The sequence below is a fragment of the Colletotrichum godetiae genome, assembly GCF_030913485.1.
Source record: "Colletotrichum godetiae strain CBS 193.32 chromosome Unknown BDP55scaffold_31, whole genome shotgun sequence".
Taxonomy (NCBI): domain Eukaryota; kingdom Fungi; phylum Ascomycota; class Sordariomycetes; order Glomerellales; family Glomerellaceae; genus Colletotrichum; species Colletotrichum godetiae.
In genome coordinates, this window is record NW_026851279.1 from 285,005 (window position 1) to 300,398 (window position 15,394).

The 15,394-nt window shown below is 52.5% G+C and overlaps 5 protein-coding genes across 5 annotated transcripts; 2 read left to right on the forward strand and 3 right to left on the reverse strand.

Annotated features, from left to right (window-relative positions):
- Window positions 1-144: 144 nt before the first annotated feature.
- On the reverse strand, window positions 145-2,316 carry BDP55DRAFT_695443 (uncharacterized protein; the record flags this gene model as incomplete). Its single annotated transcript, XM_060577467.1, has 4 exons — window positions 145-1,022; window positions 1,333-1,747; window positions 1,816-2,107; window positions 2,192-2,316. 4 exons carry the CDS (start codon window positions 2,314-2,316, stop codon window positions 145-147), a joined length of 1,710 nt encoding a protein of 569 aa, XP_060427446.1.
- Window positions 2,317-4,150: 1,834 nt separating this feature from the next.
- Window positions 4,151-4,624, reverse strand: BDP55DRAFT_670235 (uncharacterized protein). Its single transcript, XM_060575371.1, has one exon. It carries the CDS (start codon window positions 4,577-4,579, stop codon window positions 4,265-4,267), a length of 315 nt encoding a protein of 104 aa, XP_060427447.1. The 5' UTR covers window positions 4,580-4,624; the 3' UTR covers window positions 4,151-4,264.
- A 5-nt stretch (window positions 4,625-4,629) lies between these two features.
- On the forward strand, window positions 4,630-8,292 carry BDP55DRAFT_770181 (uncharacterized protein). The gene is made up of 3 exons (XM_060581079.1): window positions 4,630-7,067; window positions 7,127-7,654; window positions 7,716-8,292. The coding sequence occupies exons 1-3, from the start codon at window positions 4,789-4,791 to the stop codon at window positions 8,164-8,166; spliced, it is 3,258 nt and encodes a 1,085-aa protein (XP_060427448.1). The 5' UTR covers window positions 4,630-4,788; the 3' UTR covers window positions 8,167-8,292.
- A 600-nt stretch (window positions 8,293-8,892) lies between these two features.
- BDP55DRAFT_748849 (uncharacterized protein) lies at window positions 8,893-11,370 on the forward strand (the record flags this gene model as incomplete). Its single annotated transcript, XM_060580599.1, has 2 exons — window positions 8,893-10,137; window positions 10,180-11,370. 2 exons carry the CDS (start codon window positions 8,893-8,895, stop codon window positions 11,368-11,370), a joined length of 2,436 nt encoding a protein of 811 aa, XP_060427449.1.
- A 79-nt stretch (window positions 11,371-11,449) lies between these two features.
- BDP55DRAFT_224423 (uncharacterized protein) lies at window positions 11,450-13,031 on the reverse strand. Its single transcript, XM_060566101.1, has 5 exons — window positions 12,279-13,031; window positions 12,077-12,190; window positions 11,900-12,018; window positions 11,645-11,837; window positions 11,450-11,582 (listed from the first exon to the last, which is right to left on the reverse strand). The coding sequence occupies exons 1-5, from the start codon at window positions 12,589-12,591 to the stop codon at window positions 11,509-11,511; spliced, it is 813 nt and encodes a 270-aa protein (XP_060427450.1). The 5' UTR covers window positions 12,592-13,031; the 3' UTR covers window positions 11,450-11,508.
- Window positions 13,032-15,394: the final 2,363 nt, after the last annotated feature.

Here is a 15,394-nt window from a genome sequence, read left to right on the forward strand (position 1 = left end):
TTGATGGGTCTGAATATACATGTAATAAAGGAGTCTAACACGGCCCACGACACGAGGGCTGCGATGATCCACGAGGTCCTGGAAGCCTTGAGTCAACAACATTTAATCGGATTCCTTTCATCTCTATAGGGTATCTCTGCCACGTCAATAATAATAGCTGTACCTGCTTGCGTATTTTTGCTGCCCAGTTCCGTACCAAACTCCCAAGAATGTGATCGTTCCAACAGTGAAGCTGACAAAGGCGATGATAATTCTGCTCTTCTTTGACCGACCTACCATCAGCGCAAGCAGGAGAGCAATAATCGGAACTAAGAGCCACCATCCAAACGAATTGTTGATGACGATGAGTGGCGCCGATGTCACCATCATCAACAAGACAGGGCCTATCCACCACCTTTCCTCCTTGAGCCACACCCAATTCGCCCGCCAGAAGCCATATGTCGCGGGTGAATCTGCCAACTCCAACTGAATCCTTCCGCCCTTTAGACTCTTCTTGATTTCTTCCGAGAGTTGGTCGTGAGAGAGCTCGTCAGGCTCGGTCTCCTGTAGCTCCTTGTGAATGGCATGCGACAGCTCCAACACGCCCTTGTAACCCCTCGGTACATCATACCTCCGCCGCATCCTCATCGTCAGGCGGGCCTTGAGCCACATGTAGGCAAGACTCAATGTCCACAGCACGAGCAAGATCACAAGGATATAGAGTTGCAGATAAGAGAAGCCCCATTGATAAGTCTCTCGCCCGGCATCAGCGCCCATTCCGTGATCACTCATTGGTTGACAACTCCCGTACGCCTTCATGTACTCCTTGGAGTAGGTCTCGTTTCCGGCGGTGTAAGTTAAGTTTTTTCCGTTTTCGAAGGGCTTCAAGCTCGTGCGAGGATCGGTCCAGTTCCAGCCGTATAGCAAGTTTCTGTAAGAAGGAAGCCCAGAAGCCGATATGTTGAGGGCCGGAGCCGGCATCGTCTTGTTCATCCAAGTGGTGTTCTTGTTCTCTAACCCATAGAACCCATACTCTTGGACATCTGCCAAAAGGAACACATTAGTACTGCAACATCTTGTGAATCGTTGACACTTCACACTGTTACTGTGAATAGCTTGACTTACAGTTTGAAACATTTCGATGTAATGAACATCTTTGAGTTTCCGGCGTAGACTCATCAAAGTTCCACCAACTCGGAGAGTATTCAGAGTAGCTCTGGTCATCTTCTACGCAACCGAGATAATGTGCCCATAAGCTTGTACTGCTGTAACTGCCGGCCTCATTGTCTTCTCCAAAGTCAGCGCAGGCCTAGGATTCATGTGAAGATCACCGTCACCAAAGGTTTAACTTACAGCCAGGGAAGGTGAGCGTAGTGTTGCCCTCCATGCCGATCCTCCAGCCGTCGTGGATTACATATCCAACAACCTCGAACCCACCAAAGGGTATCAACATGCCGTCGGAGCCCTGTACATATGCGTCGTTGTTCGCCACATATCCTGTCATTGCACTACCCAGGGTAGGGAAGCATAAGATGAAGATAGTGACCAAGACCATTATGATCATCATGACCTTCGATCTTAACCCTCGTGAACGAGCAAAATCTCGTACCATGTGCCACGTTGACCAGAAGTTCGGCTGGTCCTGGAGGAAGATTGTGCGAAAGAAGTCATACGTCACAGGCTTGGTTTGAATCGAGGTGGTAGTGTAGTCGACAAATACTCGCCATGTGATCCAAGTCAGCAGAGCCTGACCTCCTCGACCGAAGATCTGCGAGCGACCGGTCAGTTGATGAATAACAGAATGATGCATTTCGTGCTATCCAGTGAGTAGCTTACCACATCCCAGGCAACGTCAATGACTTTGGCATCCGCAAATGAAAATTTGCCCCATGCCAAGGTAATCTGGAAGAATCCAGAGGAAGACCAGAGGTTGTACTGGTTCTTCTCCACATCGAAACTGCCGTCCGGTTTGCAGGCCGAGTCTCCGTACAACTCTGTGTTGCTGATAAATGCAAGTACGGTGCAAAGTCCTCCGATCCACGATAAAGCCAATAGCCAAGCGAGAACTGCGTAGCAGTGGACAGCTCGAATGTCTCTAAACGCGACGACGAATGCCTCCCTCCACTGCCTGCGGTTCCAGAGATGCTGTCGGAAATCTACCCACACGCTAAGCGATTCTTTCTTCCATTGTCTCCTATCCCACAGCCGGTACCGGAACTTTGTCAACTTGAACTGCGTGGTCTCCTTGAGCGGCTTTCTGTCCTCAACGAGTAGTGGGGCAAATGGTCTCGTTGATTCTGATGGAGCGTCTTCTCCGTGCTCTTTGGGAGAGGCCATGGTCGGTGATGGTGCACTCCGGTCTGGAGCAACATTCGTGGTCGTGGCTTGGTGCAATGCTCAAGCCATCGCGTACTGATAGTCGAGAAACACCGAGTAGCTTGGCTCGACACTTGGAAATCAGCAATTACGGCGTGATGGGGTATTTATCAGAGATCTTACATTCGGTCAGCCTGCATCAAGTCGTGCAGCCCAACGGAGCGTGACAGGGGTAGAAGTCGGCCGCCAGCCCGCAGCGCTGTCAGCAGGATTGATGTCATTTCGGCTGCTTGAACAAACGTCGCAGGAGCTGACTGCAGTAGAGACATTTATGGGCAAGCGCGGAGTCTCAATGCCAGGGAACATGCGACTAGGCGTGCTGCGCCAACGACGTTTTCTTTTGTTGAGTGACACAGTGATTGGATCCTTGAGCACCCAGGGCCCAGGCACGCCAGGAAAGTTGAAGCAGGCTCTGGAGAAGTTGTCGATCTTGGAGATCCGGTTACTCAGCCACTGCGCTGTTGTCCTAGATAACCTACTCCACCTTGCCCCAAAGTCCGAGATTTGCTGCCAGCTTGGCAGTCCCAGTATCATCCAGCTGATGGCGTGTGTTTTGGGACTTTGGTATGCGGCACAGCGCCACCACCCACCAGTCTCGGGACGGGAGTGGACGTCGGACTATGACGGCACTGTCTTTATGTGTGAGACAGTTTGATACCCTCTATATTCCCCGAAAGAATTAATTCATGGTCTTGTAATGGGTTCAATGAATCGAACGTGATAGCTGTAGATCCAAACGTATCCGTACACAGGACAGGAGGGTACCAGAGGAAGGTCAGGCATAAGCGGACGTTGAATCGCTGGAGTCAGTTGCTTCCCGGGCCTGGTCGGAAGAGAAGCTTATTTCCGGACGCACTGGGATAACTAACCAACAGTTGGGGTATGCTTTCATGGCGCGATTCCTAAGCGATCGCCATGCTAGCACCAGTAGGATTCTTACCCTGGTCACATTTACGCAGGCAGCAACTCGATTTCAGAAGAGAAAGCTGCAAATAGCATCAGCATTGCGGAGATCGAATGGTAAAGACACAGGAATCAAGAGAAATTCAACTATCAAAGCTACAATTTTTGTTCCCCTTGAATTCCCTTGGAAATGACCTTTCCCAGAGCCTGTGCCTCACCAGTCAACCTTCAGCGCACGGCCAGGGTCCCATTAACAGATTTTGACGACTGAAAAAGAAAAAGCATGTGTCCAGGGAGGTTCGCATAAGCAGGTGGCTGTCTGAACATTCTGAGAAGCCTAGCTATCTGTCTTTGAAAGATTCATATTTCCCGACTTGTCTCTTCACCGGCTTAGGCAACATGGCCAAGTCTATCGTCAGGGTCCAAGCCTTTAGAAAGAGTGCCCAGGAGCGTCAAAATAACATCGCCGAGTTCTTGGACGAATGGCGCCTGAATTATTCAACCGACATGCACTTGCCGCGTATAGCTCTCCTATCTTGCTACTGCTATAGGAATCGAGAACAAGGCCTGATGTGCCAAAAACCGGTGACTTGGCAAGGTAGGTTTCGTCCCAATGCTGAAGAATTCGACACCAGACGTTCGGTAACCCCACGTGGCTTCTTGCCTTAATCCATTGAAGCTTAGACTCCTTGTCCCACTCGATTACCAACCCGATAGATTGGGTTGACACTCGGCAGCACAAGCTAGGACAGTTCAATGTCCCCGGTTGCTGTACCGCACTGATCCCCCTTAGACTTTGACTGACAGGCTTAACAGAGGGAAACACCATCTTTGCAACTATTTGCTGCGGCCACCGTTCGTGGCGTGCGCAAACTCGTTACTCAGGGGTTCTGCGGCTGAGAGGCTTGGCCGCCACATATCGTTGAGCGACCAACCAAACATCGATCTAGTCGGCCGGCGCCTTTGACATCCCACGCGGTGTTTAGCCACACTCCCGACTATTTGGTCAGGATCCCGCCGCTAATGAAGTAAGAAGACTAGTGCTCGCGGCAACGACGAAGACTATGCCCTTTTCTGAATCTCTGAAGAACTTCCCCCTGACTACCACAGGAGATGGTGTTTCTTGTCGTTCGATTGAGTCTCGCCTGGAAGCCTCGCTAAGTCCTGAACGAGATGGTCCCCCGATGCGGCCGTCAACATCGACTTGTCGCGGTGTTAGACGATGGCCTCTCGCCAAGGATAGTCTGACTCGACATTTCGGCAGGTTGAAAGATGGGATTTCTTCGTGCAGGGTTGAATTACCATATAATCCAGGGATCATCGTCCTCAGTTTCCGAATTTGACTCCTGTGCTTCAACCAAGTCCTCTCTGCCATTCACTCTTTCATGGCCTGAGTTATTTCTGTGTCTGTCTCTGTCACTCTTTCGATTATCATCGGCCATACTGGGCTGACCACACTCGTTCCTCTTCCAGGATTAGTTCCATAATTACAGTCTTTTCATCACAATCATCACTCACATTCGTTTCATCATGAAGTGGTCTTTCGCCCTTCCTCTACTTGGGCTTTCCGGCGCCGTTGCACACCCAGGCCAGCGCAAGTACCTCAGCCAGAGGAACGAGACTCTTGTCTCAGGTCAATCTGGCAACTCTTTCACCCAGACCGCGTCTGTGTCTGTACCCCTCAGCACCGGCGTGACCTTCCACTCTCCGGCCAACTCATCCCGCACACTCACGTTGGCCACCAGCACAGCGTCTGCCTCTGGCGATGTTGTTGCCGCAACGGCTGCTTCCTCAAGCACGGAGTACGAATTCCCAACCTCCAAACTTGGGCCCATTGCGACCCTGAAGCCTGCTATCCCAGACAACCACGATCTCAACGATGTCAACAACCTCACTCCTCAGCCTAGCGGCGCTGGTGCTCCGATCCACTACGCGCAAGATGCTGGCTCGAACGGAGGTGGCATCTATGCTATTGCTACCCCCAAGTGGACTGCTCCGTCCATCGTTCTCGACCACTCGGGGCTCGTCAGCAATGTCAAGCTCTTGGGTCAAGGCAGCCTTGTCATGACTTTTGGTGATCAAAATGCCTTTGACCACAGTGCGTCCAACTGGAAGGCCGACAACATTATCTTCGTCACTTACACGCCAGAGTGCGGTGACTACGACTTGGGCCAGAGATGCTACTTCCAGGCCAACTCCGTCACCTTTGACCGCAACTCCCTCTCTGCAACCGCGGCAGGACAGGCCAAGGATATTGGCGATGTCACCAAGGACATCAATGTCGTGTGGGGAAACTACGGTAGCCAGAACGTCAACTACGGCAACCCCGCAGCCACCGCTGAGCCCACCGCGACTGAGACCGACGTGACTCCGGCCTACTCCGTTGCTCCTACCATGACTACCGCCTGCGTAGCTCCCGTAGATTACAAGTACGGTCTCCCCACGGCGTGCTTGGGACCTTACTTCGACGATGATCTCGATACGGAGCTCGGCTACTTCGAGTCCGAAGTCTTCAGCTTCAACGAGACCTTGTACGAGGTCGACATTGACGGCGAGCTGTCCAACTCAACTCTTGCCAGACGTACTGTCTTCGAGTCCATCGGTAACGGCTTCAAGAAGATCGGCCAGGCGACCAAGAGCGGTATCGTCACCCTCGGCAATAAGATTGAGACAGGGGCCAAGGCCGCCAAGAACAACGTCGTCAAGACGGGCGAAAAGGTTGTCAAGATTGGCGCCAAGGTCGTCGAGGTCGGCAAGGCAGTCGTCGAAGTCGGCGGCAACATCCTCACGGGCAAGCCCAACCGCTTCGAAAAGGACTTTGACAAGCTCCTCCTTCCCTGGCCCGCCAAGGAGTGCAAGGAGGCCGAGAACGACAAGGATAAGAAGGAGAAGCTCAAGAACGCCTGCAAGCCCAAGAAGCAGGACAAGGACAAGGACAGCGAGGCCAAGGCTGTCAAGACTCCTTGGGGTGACGACGCGCTCCTGCTCAAGTCGTTTGGCACCATTCCCTCGCCCAAGGATCTGCGTCCCAAGGGATCCAAGAAGCAGACTACCGTAACCAAGGGTAACTTCATCAACCTCTACTGCGTCAAGTGTGGTCTCTCCGGATCTCTCAAGACCAAGGGCAACATCACCATTGAGAACATCAAGGGCATCACCGATGGCTACATCGAGAGCGACATTGACCTCTCCGTTGGTCTCGGTATCGGTATCTACGCTCAGTACTACCAAGAGCATAAGTTCCGCAACAACTTGTACGACATCCCCCTCTCGCCCTTCACCCTCGGCTTCGTTACCGTCGGTCCCATGCTCTCCATCGGCACCGAGATCAAGTTTAGTCTCAACATGACTGGCACCGCCGTCGCTCGCGCCGACGTCAGCATCGCCCGCGCAAAGTTTGTCTACGACTGGAAGAAGGGCAGCTCCAAGTCCATTGGCTTCAAGCCCCAGTTCAAGCCCAGCTTCGAGGCCGAGGGTCAGGTCGAGATCGCCGCCCAGTTCGGCATTCCCGTCGGCCTCGACTTTGGCGTCACCACCTTCAACGGATGCTCCAAGTGCAAGGGCGCCATCGGTATTGAGACCATGCCATCCATTAAGGCCGCCGCTGCCATCGCTGTTCAGGCCAAGTGGGATAACAGCACCGACGGTATTGAGGCTGGATTGAAGCCTCTTAACAACTGCACCGGCATTAGCACCACCCTCAGCGTTCGCAACGATGTCACAGCCAAGTTCAAGGGTTTCGGACTCGTCGACAAGGACTGGCCTATCCATGAGACCAAGGACTATATCATTGCCTCGTACTGCATTGGGTAAGTGACGATTTCGACTTTGATGACCTTGTCAAGTAATCATGCTAATATCTGAATAGCAACAAGACGGACGGCACAAGCAAGGGCAAGCTAGGCCTCCACGACGACAAGCGCTCCCTCCCCTCTACTCCCTACAACAAGTACGAGTACCGCCGCGACGCGAACAACGTCTCCGTCCCCACCAACAACACAACCAACTCGACCCAGCTCGCCGACCTGACCAAGTACGTCGTCGAGGAAATTGAGTACCTTGACTACAACGGCACCGACCTCGCCGCCATCCCCTACGATCTCGACGAGGCGGCCTTTGACGGATACTGGTTCAGTACCCTCGCCCTCGACAGCGACAACAGCTACGTGCTTGCCGCCTGCAGCGACGGCAACGTCTACCTCCAGAAGAACACCACCCAGAACGACCTGCCCTACTACGTTACCTGTAACACTCTCTGGGCCGGCTACGGAGAGGCCGCTCTCTCCACGCCCACCGGCGAGGTCCTTCACTACTACAACAACACCATGGACAAGGTTGGCGTCAGCCGTCTCCGCGCCGGAGACGAGGCCAACCTCCCCGGAACCTCGGTCTATGTGTAAGTTCTCGAGCCAGCAGTTTCAATCCACAAGCTTCAGCCTTGCTAACGCGGAAATCAGCGCACTCACCCCCTTCTATTACGACGACAACGACAGCACCGCCAGCATCCTCGCCGCCATCGACCCTGAAGACAATATCTTCTTCCCCGCCGTCTGCACTTACAAGGGCGACCAGACGGCCAAGATCTACCTCGTCGGTGAAGACGTCGACGCCGGCCTCGAGATGCTCAAGAGTCCGGATCTCACTTACACCGTCACCAACGGCGAGGTCGATGATTGCTACCTCCTTTTCCTTGGCATCACCAACCGCGAGCTTGGCGAGTGGGCTAACTACGGCGACGATGTTTCGGACGCCTATGAGAGCGACCCGCTCGACGTCGAGTTCGAGGACACGCTCTTTGACACTAATGGAGACTTATTGTTGCCTGCTGATGAGCTTTTCGCTTACCAGGACGATGTCAACTATGATGATGTTTTTGATGAGTCGTTGGATGACATTACTTGGGAGTAAGGAGTGGAAAATTCCGCTCCTCCGTCCCTAGCTCCGACATTGAATCAAAGGAGCGTTGTTCTTCATCAAGGAGAAATGGAGAGATCATAGAAACCCTACTTACAATTAATACATAATAGAGATCCCTAAGTTACAAGATTTTGATTGCTTCTAGTCGCGGCGTGTCACATGTATTAAATAGTCATTGAGGTCAAGAACCTCCAAACGAAGGACGTCCGCTATTCGGCCAGATTGGCTTCTTTCCATACATTCATTATCGAATTTATTTGCGAAGCAATGCGAGACGAGTCTTTACTCAGTAACCTTCAGATAGTCGTCTCGACAAAGGCTGTGCTTTACCATGCCTGACTCCCTTAGTTTCGACCGCGCTGGTTGAAAAGTCCACGCCTATCGTATCGAACAAGGCATTGTACAGGATATAGAAAGAGCGATACGTTATAGGTCTCATGTCAATAAAGGACATGGCCCGCACTCACACTTGGACATTATTGTCCTTTCAGAGGCATGGTTATGCAACAGGCTCATCCGTCGTTGACCAAGATTGAAGAACATCAAGACAAAGACATACAAGACAACCCGAGAACAAGCTTAGGTGTTAACAATGCCTTGTGTTGGCGTCCAGTTCAGATACTGACTATATCTTTGGCCAACATCGATCCCAACGTAACTAAGTCTATATTAAATCCCATCAGAATCGAATACTATTGAACTGTCAAAAGCAACATCATGGAGAGCTCGAGCGAAGATCAGTCCGTTGACGAGCGTCAATCCGTCAACGAGAATTACTCCCTAAATGAATACCAGTCCGTCGATGACAACTACTCCGTCGGTGAGAACCACTCCTCCAGCGAATATCATTCGGCTGAAGAGAACCACCCCGCCGAAGAAACACCACCCGGTGACCCTCAAGTTCAAAGTCACTCCTTCTTCAAAAGTCCAGCAGACATATTATTCGGACCATTCAAGAACATCGTCTCTCGGCCGCTCCCTCCACTTCCCACCGAGGCCGAACCAAATCCAACGACAAACGTCGAGGTCCTACTTGAAGAGCTGCTAGTGCAAGAGTCTATAGGAGATGTCGAGGACCTCTGCGAAGAGAGCCCTACCCTCCGCAAGGTCTTCAAAGACAACATGGTCCAGATCCTCCGGAAACACATCGCCCCAGAAGCCTGGGCCGACTCCATCTGCTGCGTCGACCGTCGCCTGAAACACCTGGGCAAGACGGCCAGAAGGACCTTTAACGAAGACTATGCCAACGGCACCGTGGCAGACTGGCCTCCACCCACGGAAGGTATCATGGGATCTATCGCTGGTAGTGCCAGACGGACCATCTCCTATTACCTCTCGGCATTCGCAGGCGCTGGCGTCCAAACGAATACGCAGCCATGTATGGAACGCGGACAATGGGACCTAACAGGCCTCTGCCAGCTCGTCAAGGTCATCGATAAGCTACTAGACAGGGTCTCGCAGGCTCACAAGATATACGCCACCTTTGAAGAATGGGAAGACAGCTGGCAAAACCGCCGCCCAAACGACCTCCCCGACGCGATATGGGGCGAGCATATCGAAATACTCAAACCCAAATTCCTCGCAAGGTGCAACGACAACGGCACCGAAGACCCCGACAACATGACCTACGCCTGGGACCGGCACACGGCCTATGAACCAGACAGAGTACACATATCGGAGGGCGTCCTGATGACCAAGACGAATCGCGCAAAGCTCCAGCGCGCCTTCTTCCGCCTCGAGTTCATCCGGCGAGCGTACTACCAACAACCCTTCTACCCACGCGGCGCAAAATGGCAGAGCCGCAACGCGACGATGATGGAAGGCGAGATCCGCGGCCCCGCGGGCGAAACCTACGAAACTCGCGTGGAGCGCGCCGAAGAAATGTTCAAGCACTGGGACAAGGACGGCTTTATCGAGGTCATTTGCGCCTTCAAGGCCACCCTGAGCGAATTCGTCAACCCCGTGCGCCATCTCCTGAAAACCTTTGCCGAGAGCATCCCGTAGTACATCGATATGGACCAAGTCCACCGCTTCCGAGAAGCCTACGAAACGCGGTACCAAGAGACCAATTGGAATGGTGAAGCCGTCAGCCTGCAGTGGGAATGGGACCCCTACGACCTTCGCCAAGCATTCCTCCCCGTGTGGGATGTCCCGCACTCGGACGACTTCTTCACCCTCCGCTCGCAGCTTCTCGACGACCGCGCCGATCTAGGCAAGCAGATGGACGAGTGCCTCCCCGCGCCCCTCGCGCACGCCGAATTCGACGCGTGGCATGCCACGATATACCGGTCCGAACGCATTCGCTTCGCGCCGCAGAGAAAGCGCGAAAGGGAGGATCCTTCGCTGAGGAAGCTGGCGACCGAGGCGTGTCCCTTGCGGGCCATGATGCGGTTCCTGACCGTCATGTGTAGCCTACCGCTGTCGTTCATGGGGGAGTTCCTTGCTATGCCGCCGTACAGGAAGGCCCGCTTCGTCAAGTCAGCTTACTGGGCCGTCGCCCGTGTCAAGGCCTCGAGGTGCCCGTCATTTCTATCAGGCGAGATGAGCGCCTGGTGCAGCTGGCCTACCGTCGTGTACAACAAGCGCGGCAAGCCAGACCTGGGGACGCGTCCCCGCCTGCTTCCCGAGATGTCCGTCCGCGCCGCCTCCATCGGCTGCGTAGCCAAGGTGTACGAGTTTGTCGAAAACGAAGTCGTCGGCTGGCGGCTGGTCCCGCACCCGGGATCAGAAGGGGGCTGGTGGAAGTGGAAGTGGGACGACGCATGCCTCCCGGCCAAAGTCTTGGACGACCTACACTGCGACCTGTCGTCCTTTACGACCAAGATCAACAAGGTCTTCCGTATGGACGACATCAAGTGGGCGCAGGTCTGGCGTTCGGATTGTGAATTTGAACGGCAGGTCTGGACGGGGCGGATGATGGACCGAGAGGTGTGGGAAGGGTACGGGGACCCCGGCCGCGTGGATGGGAACGCGTGTTATTGTCGTTGGGGTAGCAGTGGGTGCGGAATCTGTGTGCCGCTGCCCGAGGTTGAGTTGCCGGAGTGGGAGCTGATGACGCCGGATGAGGTTCTAGAGGAATCTCATGTCCTGGGGTTTATGCGGGAGGCTTTGAGCAAGCTCCCCGATTTGGAAGAAGCCGTGAAGGAGTATGTTGGGAAACGCGTTTTTCGTGTTGAATATGACGAGGCTACCTAGTCTATTACAAGGGTTAGTACATAGGAATACGAAAGGCTTCATTCGTTGTTTGGCATGCTTCATAGAATGTGGTGTGTATGAAATATTTGTATGTTTTGAAATGAAATGCCTATGATGCTGTGCTAATAGTTTTGCTTTTTAGAAGATTTCTCTGTCGTCGTACGCCCTGACACTCTCCAAGTAGTTCTTGACCTGACTGTAATCCTTGCACACTGAGCATCTTGTTAGCCTTCATCTGCTCTTCTAGATCTTGATTCATATGAGAGTGACTTACCATGCTTCGAATCCCAGCCGTCAGAACCGCCGTTGTGATCCGGGAAGGTTGTCTCAAGACCCTCGAGAGCCATATCGGCGCTGCACATGATGGTTTGTCTCAGGTAGGAGAAGCAGTGAATCATGTGCCAGTGATGGTCATCGGGGATTTCGTGGCCGGACTTGATACCAGAGTAGGTCTGGACGACGGCGAACTGGGCGGGATGTTAGTAACCACCAACAAATTCAAGGGTGAGTCGAGGTGTCTCGAACGTACCAAGCAGTGCAGCTGGTGGGTGATGGAGGTGGTGAAGACGGTCTTCTCGGGCCAGACGATAGGAGTCGGCAGGTCGTGGTACTTGTGCGTGTCATTGACCCATTGGAAACCCATGCCGTCTGTGGTTCCATGTTAGCGATCGTATCCCTCTCATCATTCTGAAGACTAAGTACTCACAAGGCATCAACTCGTTCCAGTTGTTCAAAGTTTCATCGGTGAAAAACTTTGATGTGTCGTTGGGCGCATACTTGCCCTCATAGTCTGGCGTGAACGTCTTGATCTGCTGCGAGACTATACATTCATCAAGTCAGCAATCTCAGATCCCTCATTCTCACGTACCCCTCACTCCCCTCCCATCACGAAAGGAATCAAAACTCACAATGTCCGCTGACACCAGTCAAATCCCCACCAAAATCCCACGTATTCACCGGCGGCTTCTGCATCTGCTCTCTCACCAACAGACCCAAGATCACAACCAGCAATATCGTATCGACAAACCACCGCGACGAGTTGAGCATCGCCAGGCACCGGTTCTTCCTCCTCGCCGGCTGGTCGCGATGGTAGTCTTTAGCCATGCAGCGCCGGCATGCCTTGTCGTCGGTGCCAAGGAGTGACTCCTCGACCTCGGTGCTGCTCCGGTCATCGTGGTCCTCGAACTTGATGTTGGCGTACTTTGCGTCCGACATATCCATCTTGGCGGTTGTCTTTTGTGAGTTCTCGAATGAATGTTCTGTTTCTATTTGTGTGTGCAGCAAGGTACAAAGCGGATCAACCGGCGGCAGACAAGTCAATGAAAGAGAGAATTATCGAATCGAATTAGAAAGACTGGAGATAATCTGCAATAGCAATGCGCCAGCGCCAAGGAGAGAAGAAGACAAGGAGGAAGAGGCAAAGCCAAAACAGGTGCGAAGGGCTTTCACGCGGGCCATCTCGTTCTTTTGTTCAATGTTGCCCCTGTTTCTCTCCTTCATCCTCGCCTCCAATAACCGCCCTCGGTTCGTTACGCCGTCCTGTTTACGGTTCCCCGTCGTCTCATGTCCAGATACCACCAGAGTCTGAGGCTGAAGTTTCAGGACAGGGGTTGTCGATGTTGCCCCCAACAAGCCCCAGACTCTCTTCTTAGCCTCTAAATTCTTAATTGTTAGTGCAACTTCTCGCTCTTCAGCAGAGTCAACAGTGAGAAGAGCCTGTGACTAAGCAGTACAACGCCCGTTTCAGCGATCCTAAAGCCGCCAAGCGGCCCCCGCAGTTCACACATCCTCCCCGGACGGAGGCCCTGCAGTGTTTCCAGTCGCGTTTTGAATTCCGTCCAAAGTCACATTCTGAGGCGCGCCATTCGTCGATCCTTCGTCTCTAGTTGCCGTCTTATCCCTCCCCTTGGTCCTTTGGCCTTTTTTCGCACTTAAGTAGGACGAAAGATGCTTCTCATCTGCTGCTGAGGGACAACTTTTTTTTTTTTTTGATGTGGGTGATGCAACGAAAACCTGATCAACTTATGAGTCTCTTCAGCCGCTCGAAATAACCTCTATTCGTGCATCTACTTTCCGTCTTCCCGCCCCGTTAGCTCATTGTTGCATGAACCTACCTCATGTTTAAGAATCTGTTGGGTTAAATGACAGAGGTTTGAGTGAGATCTTGATCTAGACTCTAGAACATGCCGTACAGATACAAGCCCGCCTGAGATGATCTGCGTCGACCTTGATCAAGCTCGTCGCCAAGCCGCACATCACTTCGATACGCAAGTCGAAGCGATAGTTAACTAAGCCGTTCCTCTTCGAATTCAAAAACCAGCACTCATGAAATCTCACACAACAGAAAAGGAGAAATACTCCTTTGAAGAGATACGACAAGACGTGAATGAGTTGTCCTCAAAGTTGGCTTTCCCCAAAAGTCCCTCGCCGCATCTCGCACCCCTGCCAAGGGCCTAGACGACAAAAGTCAAATGTAGGCAGCATACTTAAGTAACTTCACTGCGATTTCAATCCAACCCAAGGGAAGTGACATAACCTCGTCATTCAATGAGGGGTCAAAATTCGGCGGCTGAGACTTTTAATTCCTTATTCTTTGCCTTCACTGCGATTTTAACCCATCCCAAGAGGGCCAGTGCAAGCTAAAGACATTGTGCGCAATGCACACCCCTCCAATCAACAGTCAGACATCAGCAGCGAGAATCTTCACTCAGCTACTGGCTGCAACAATAGGCCTGGATCCTTCGTCAGCACTGCATTCTTAGCACATCGCGAGAGTCAAAGTCAGGAAAAAAGGCATTACTGCGGGGTTTGAAGGTAGATAATTGCAGCCTGCTACTCCGTACAGCCTGTAGGAGCATTCTTCACTGCGTTTTCAACCCATCCAGAGAGAACCGAGGCAACCCAAGAACGTCGCTTCGCCCATTAAGTAATCCCGAATCGCGAGGCTGACCGTTGAATAGCCTGGTCAGATGCACTGCATTCTTAACTCAACGCAAGAGAACCAAAGCCAGACCAAAAGTCACGGGTTCTCAGTCTTAGCCCACCGGCGAGTCTGGCCTTGTGAAGAATACTTGTGCTTCAAAGCTGGCGTGTCATAAAATCCTGCTCATTCAGAGCGAGCCATCAGGTCTTCAACTTTGCGGTTTTGTGCTCAAGAGCAGGTTTACAACAATCTCAAGATCCCACCCATCAGACCTCCCGCACTTCAGCAAAACGTTGCTGCCATCTTGTCATTTCCCTTCGATCTAGACCAGAAACATGTCTCTAAATATGGGGGGGGGGGGGTTTTTTTTTTTACCAATCCTACCTCCAGGCTACCAGATTCGGTTACGATTGATAATAGCCACGTCGCTGACCCGGGCCACCTGACCTTGGTCCTGCCGTCGCTCTCCGGAATGTGGAGACGCTCCGCTCCGGGCCGGAGACGGGATAAAAGTGGATATATGCGGAAGAGCCCGTGTCCAGCAGTCAGAGAAAAATCTGCCGAACGCAAAGTCAGTAGCTATAAGCCGAAAACAGTCAAAGTTCCCCCGAAGTCGGCGAAACCGGCTACTACAGCCGCAAGTCGGAAATGCTCTTCTAAGGCTGTTATTCCGAGTGCGGTGATAGGAATGCGACGCTCGAGGTAGCACTGATTAGTACAGTAGCTTCCAGCACCTGCTAGTGCCACCTACCTTACTTTACCTCATGCACTTTCCTGGAGGCCAACCACCTCGGTTTCGGTTTTGCAATGTTGAGAAGGCACATTCTAAATCAATCACATCTAGCACCCATCCACGTCACAGATTTCAAGCAAATAGTAATGTTCAGATATCGCGGCACCAAGCGGTGCACGCCATGTATATTGACCCATTCCAAGGGGAAGAGATTCTAGTCTTCTCCCCGCATCCATGTAAATATGTACGTCATGCCGTCATAAAGGTCGTGAGAATATCCCCCCGTCGGCTCCAGCCGAGGCCAAAGGCCAAACCACCGCTAAAAAAGGGTGTAAATAGAAATTAAGTAATAAGAAAATGTCTGTCTC

Excerpts from the sequence above, each read along its gene's own strand:
- BDP55DRAFT_670235 (XM_060575371.1), bottom strand. The coding sequence starts at position 4,579 with ATGATCCCTGGATTATATGGTAATTCAACCCTGCACGAAGAAATCCCA.
- BDP55DRAFT_770181 (XM_060581079.1), top strand. The coding sequence starts at position 4,789 with ATGAAGTGGTCTTTCGCCCTTCCTCTACTTGGGCTTTCCGGCGCCGTT. Across the intron at positions 7,068-7,126 it reads ATTGCCTCGTACTGCATTGG|CAACAAGACGGACGGCACAA; the intron begins GTAAGTGACGAT and ends ATATCTGAATAG. Across the intron at positions 7,655-7,715 it reads CCCGGAACCTCGGTCTATGT|CGCACTCACCCCCTTCTATT; the intron begins GTAAGTTCTCGA and ends CGCGGAAATCAG.
- BDP55DRAFT_224423 (XM_060566101.1), bottom strand. The coding sequence starts at position 12,591 with ATGGATATGTCGGACGCAAAGTACGCCAACATCAAGTTCGAGGACCAC. Across the intron at positions 12,019-12,076 it reads CTGGAACGAGTTGATGCCTT|ACGGCATGGGTTTCCAATGG; the intron begins GTGAGTACTTAG and ends ATGGAACCACAG. Across the intron at positions 11,838-11,899 it reads CCCACCAGCTGCACTGCTTG|TTCGCCGTCGTCCAGACCTA; the intron begins GTACGTTCGAGA and ends CATCCCGCCCAG.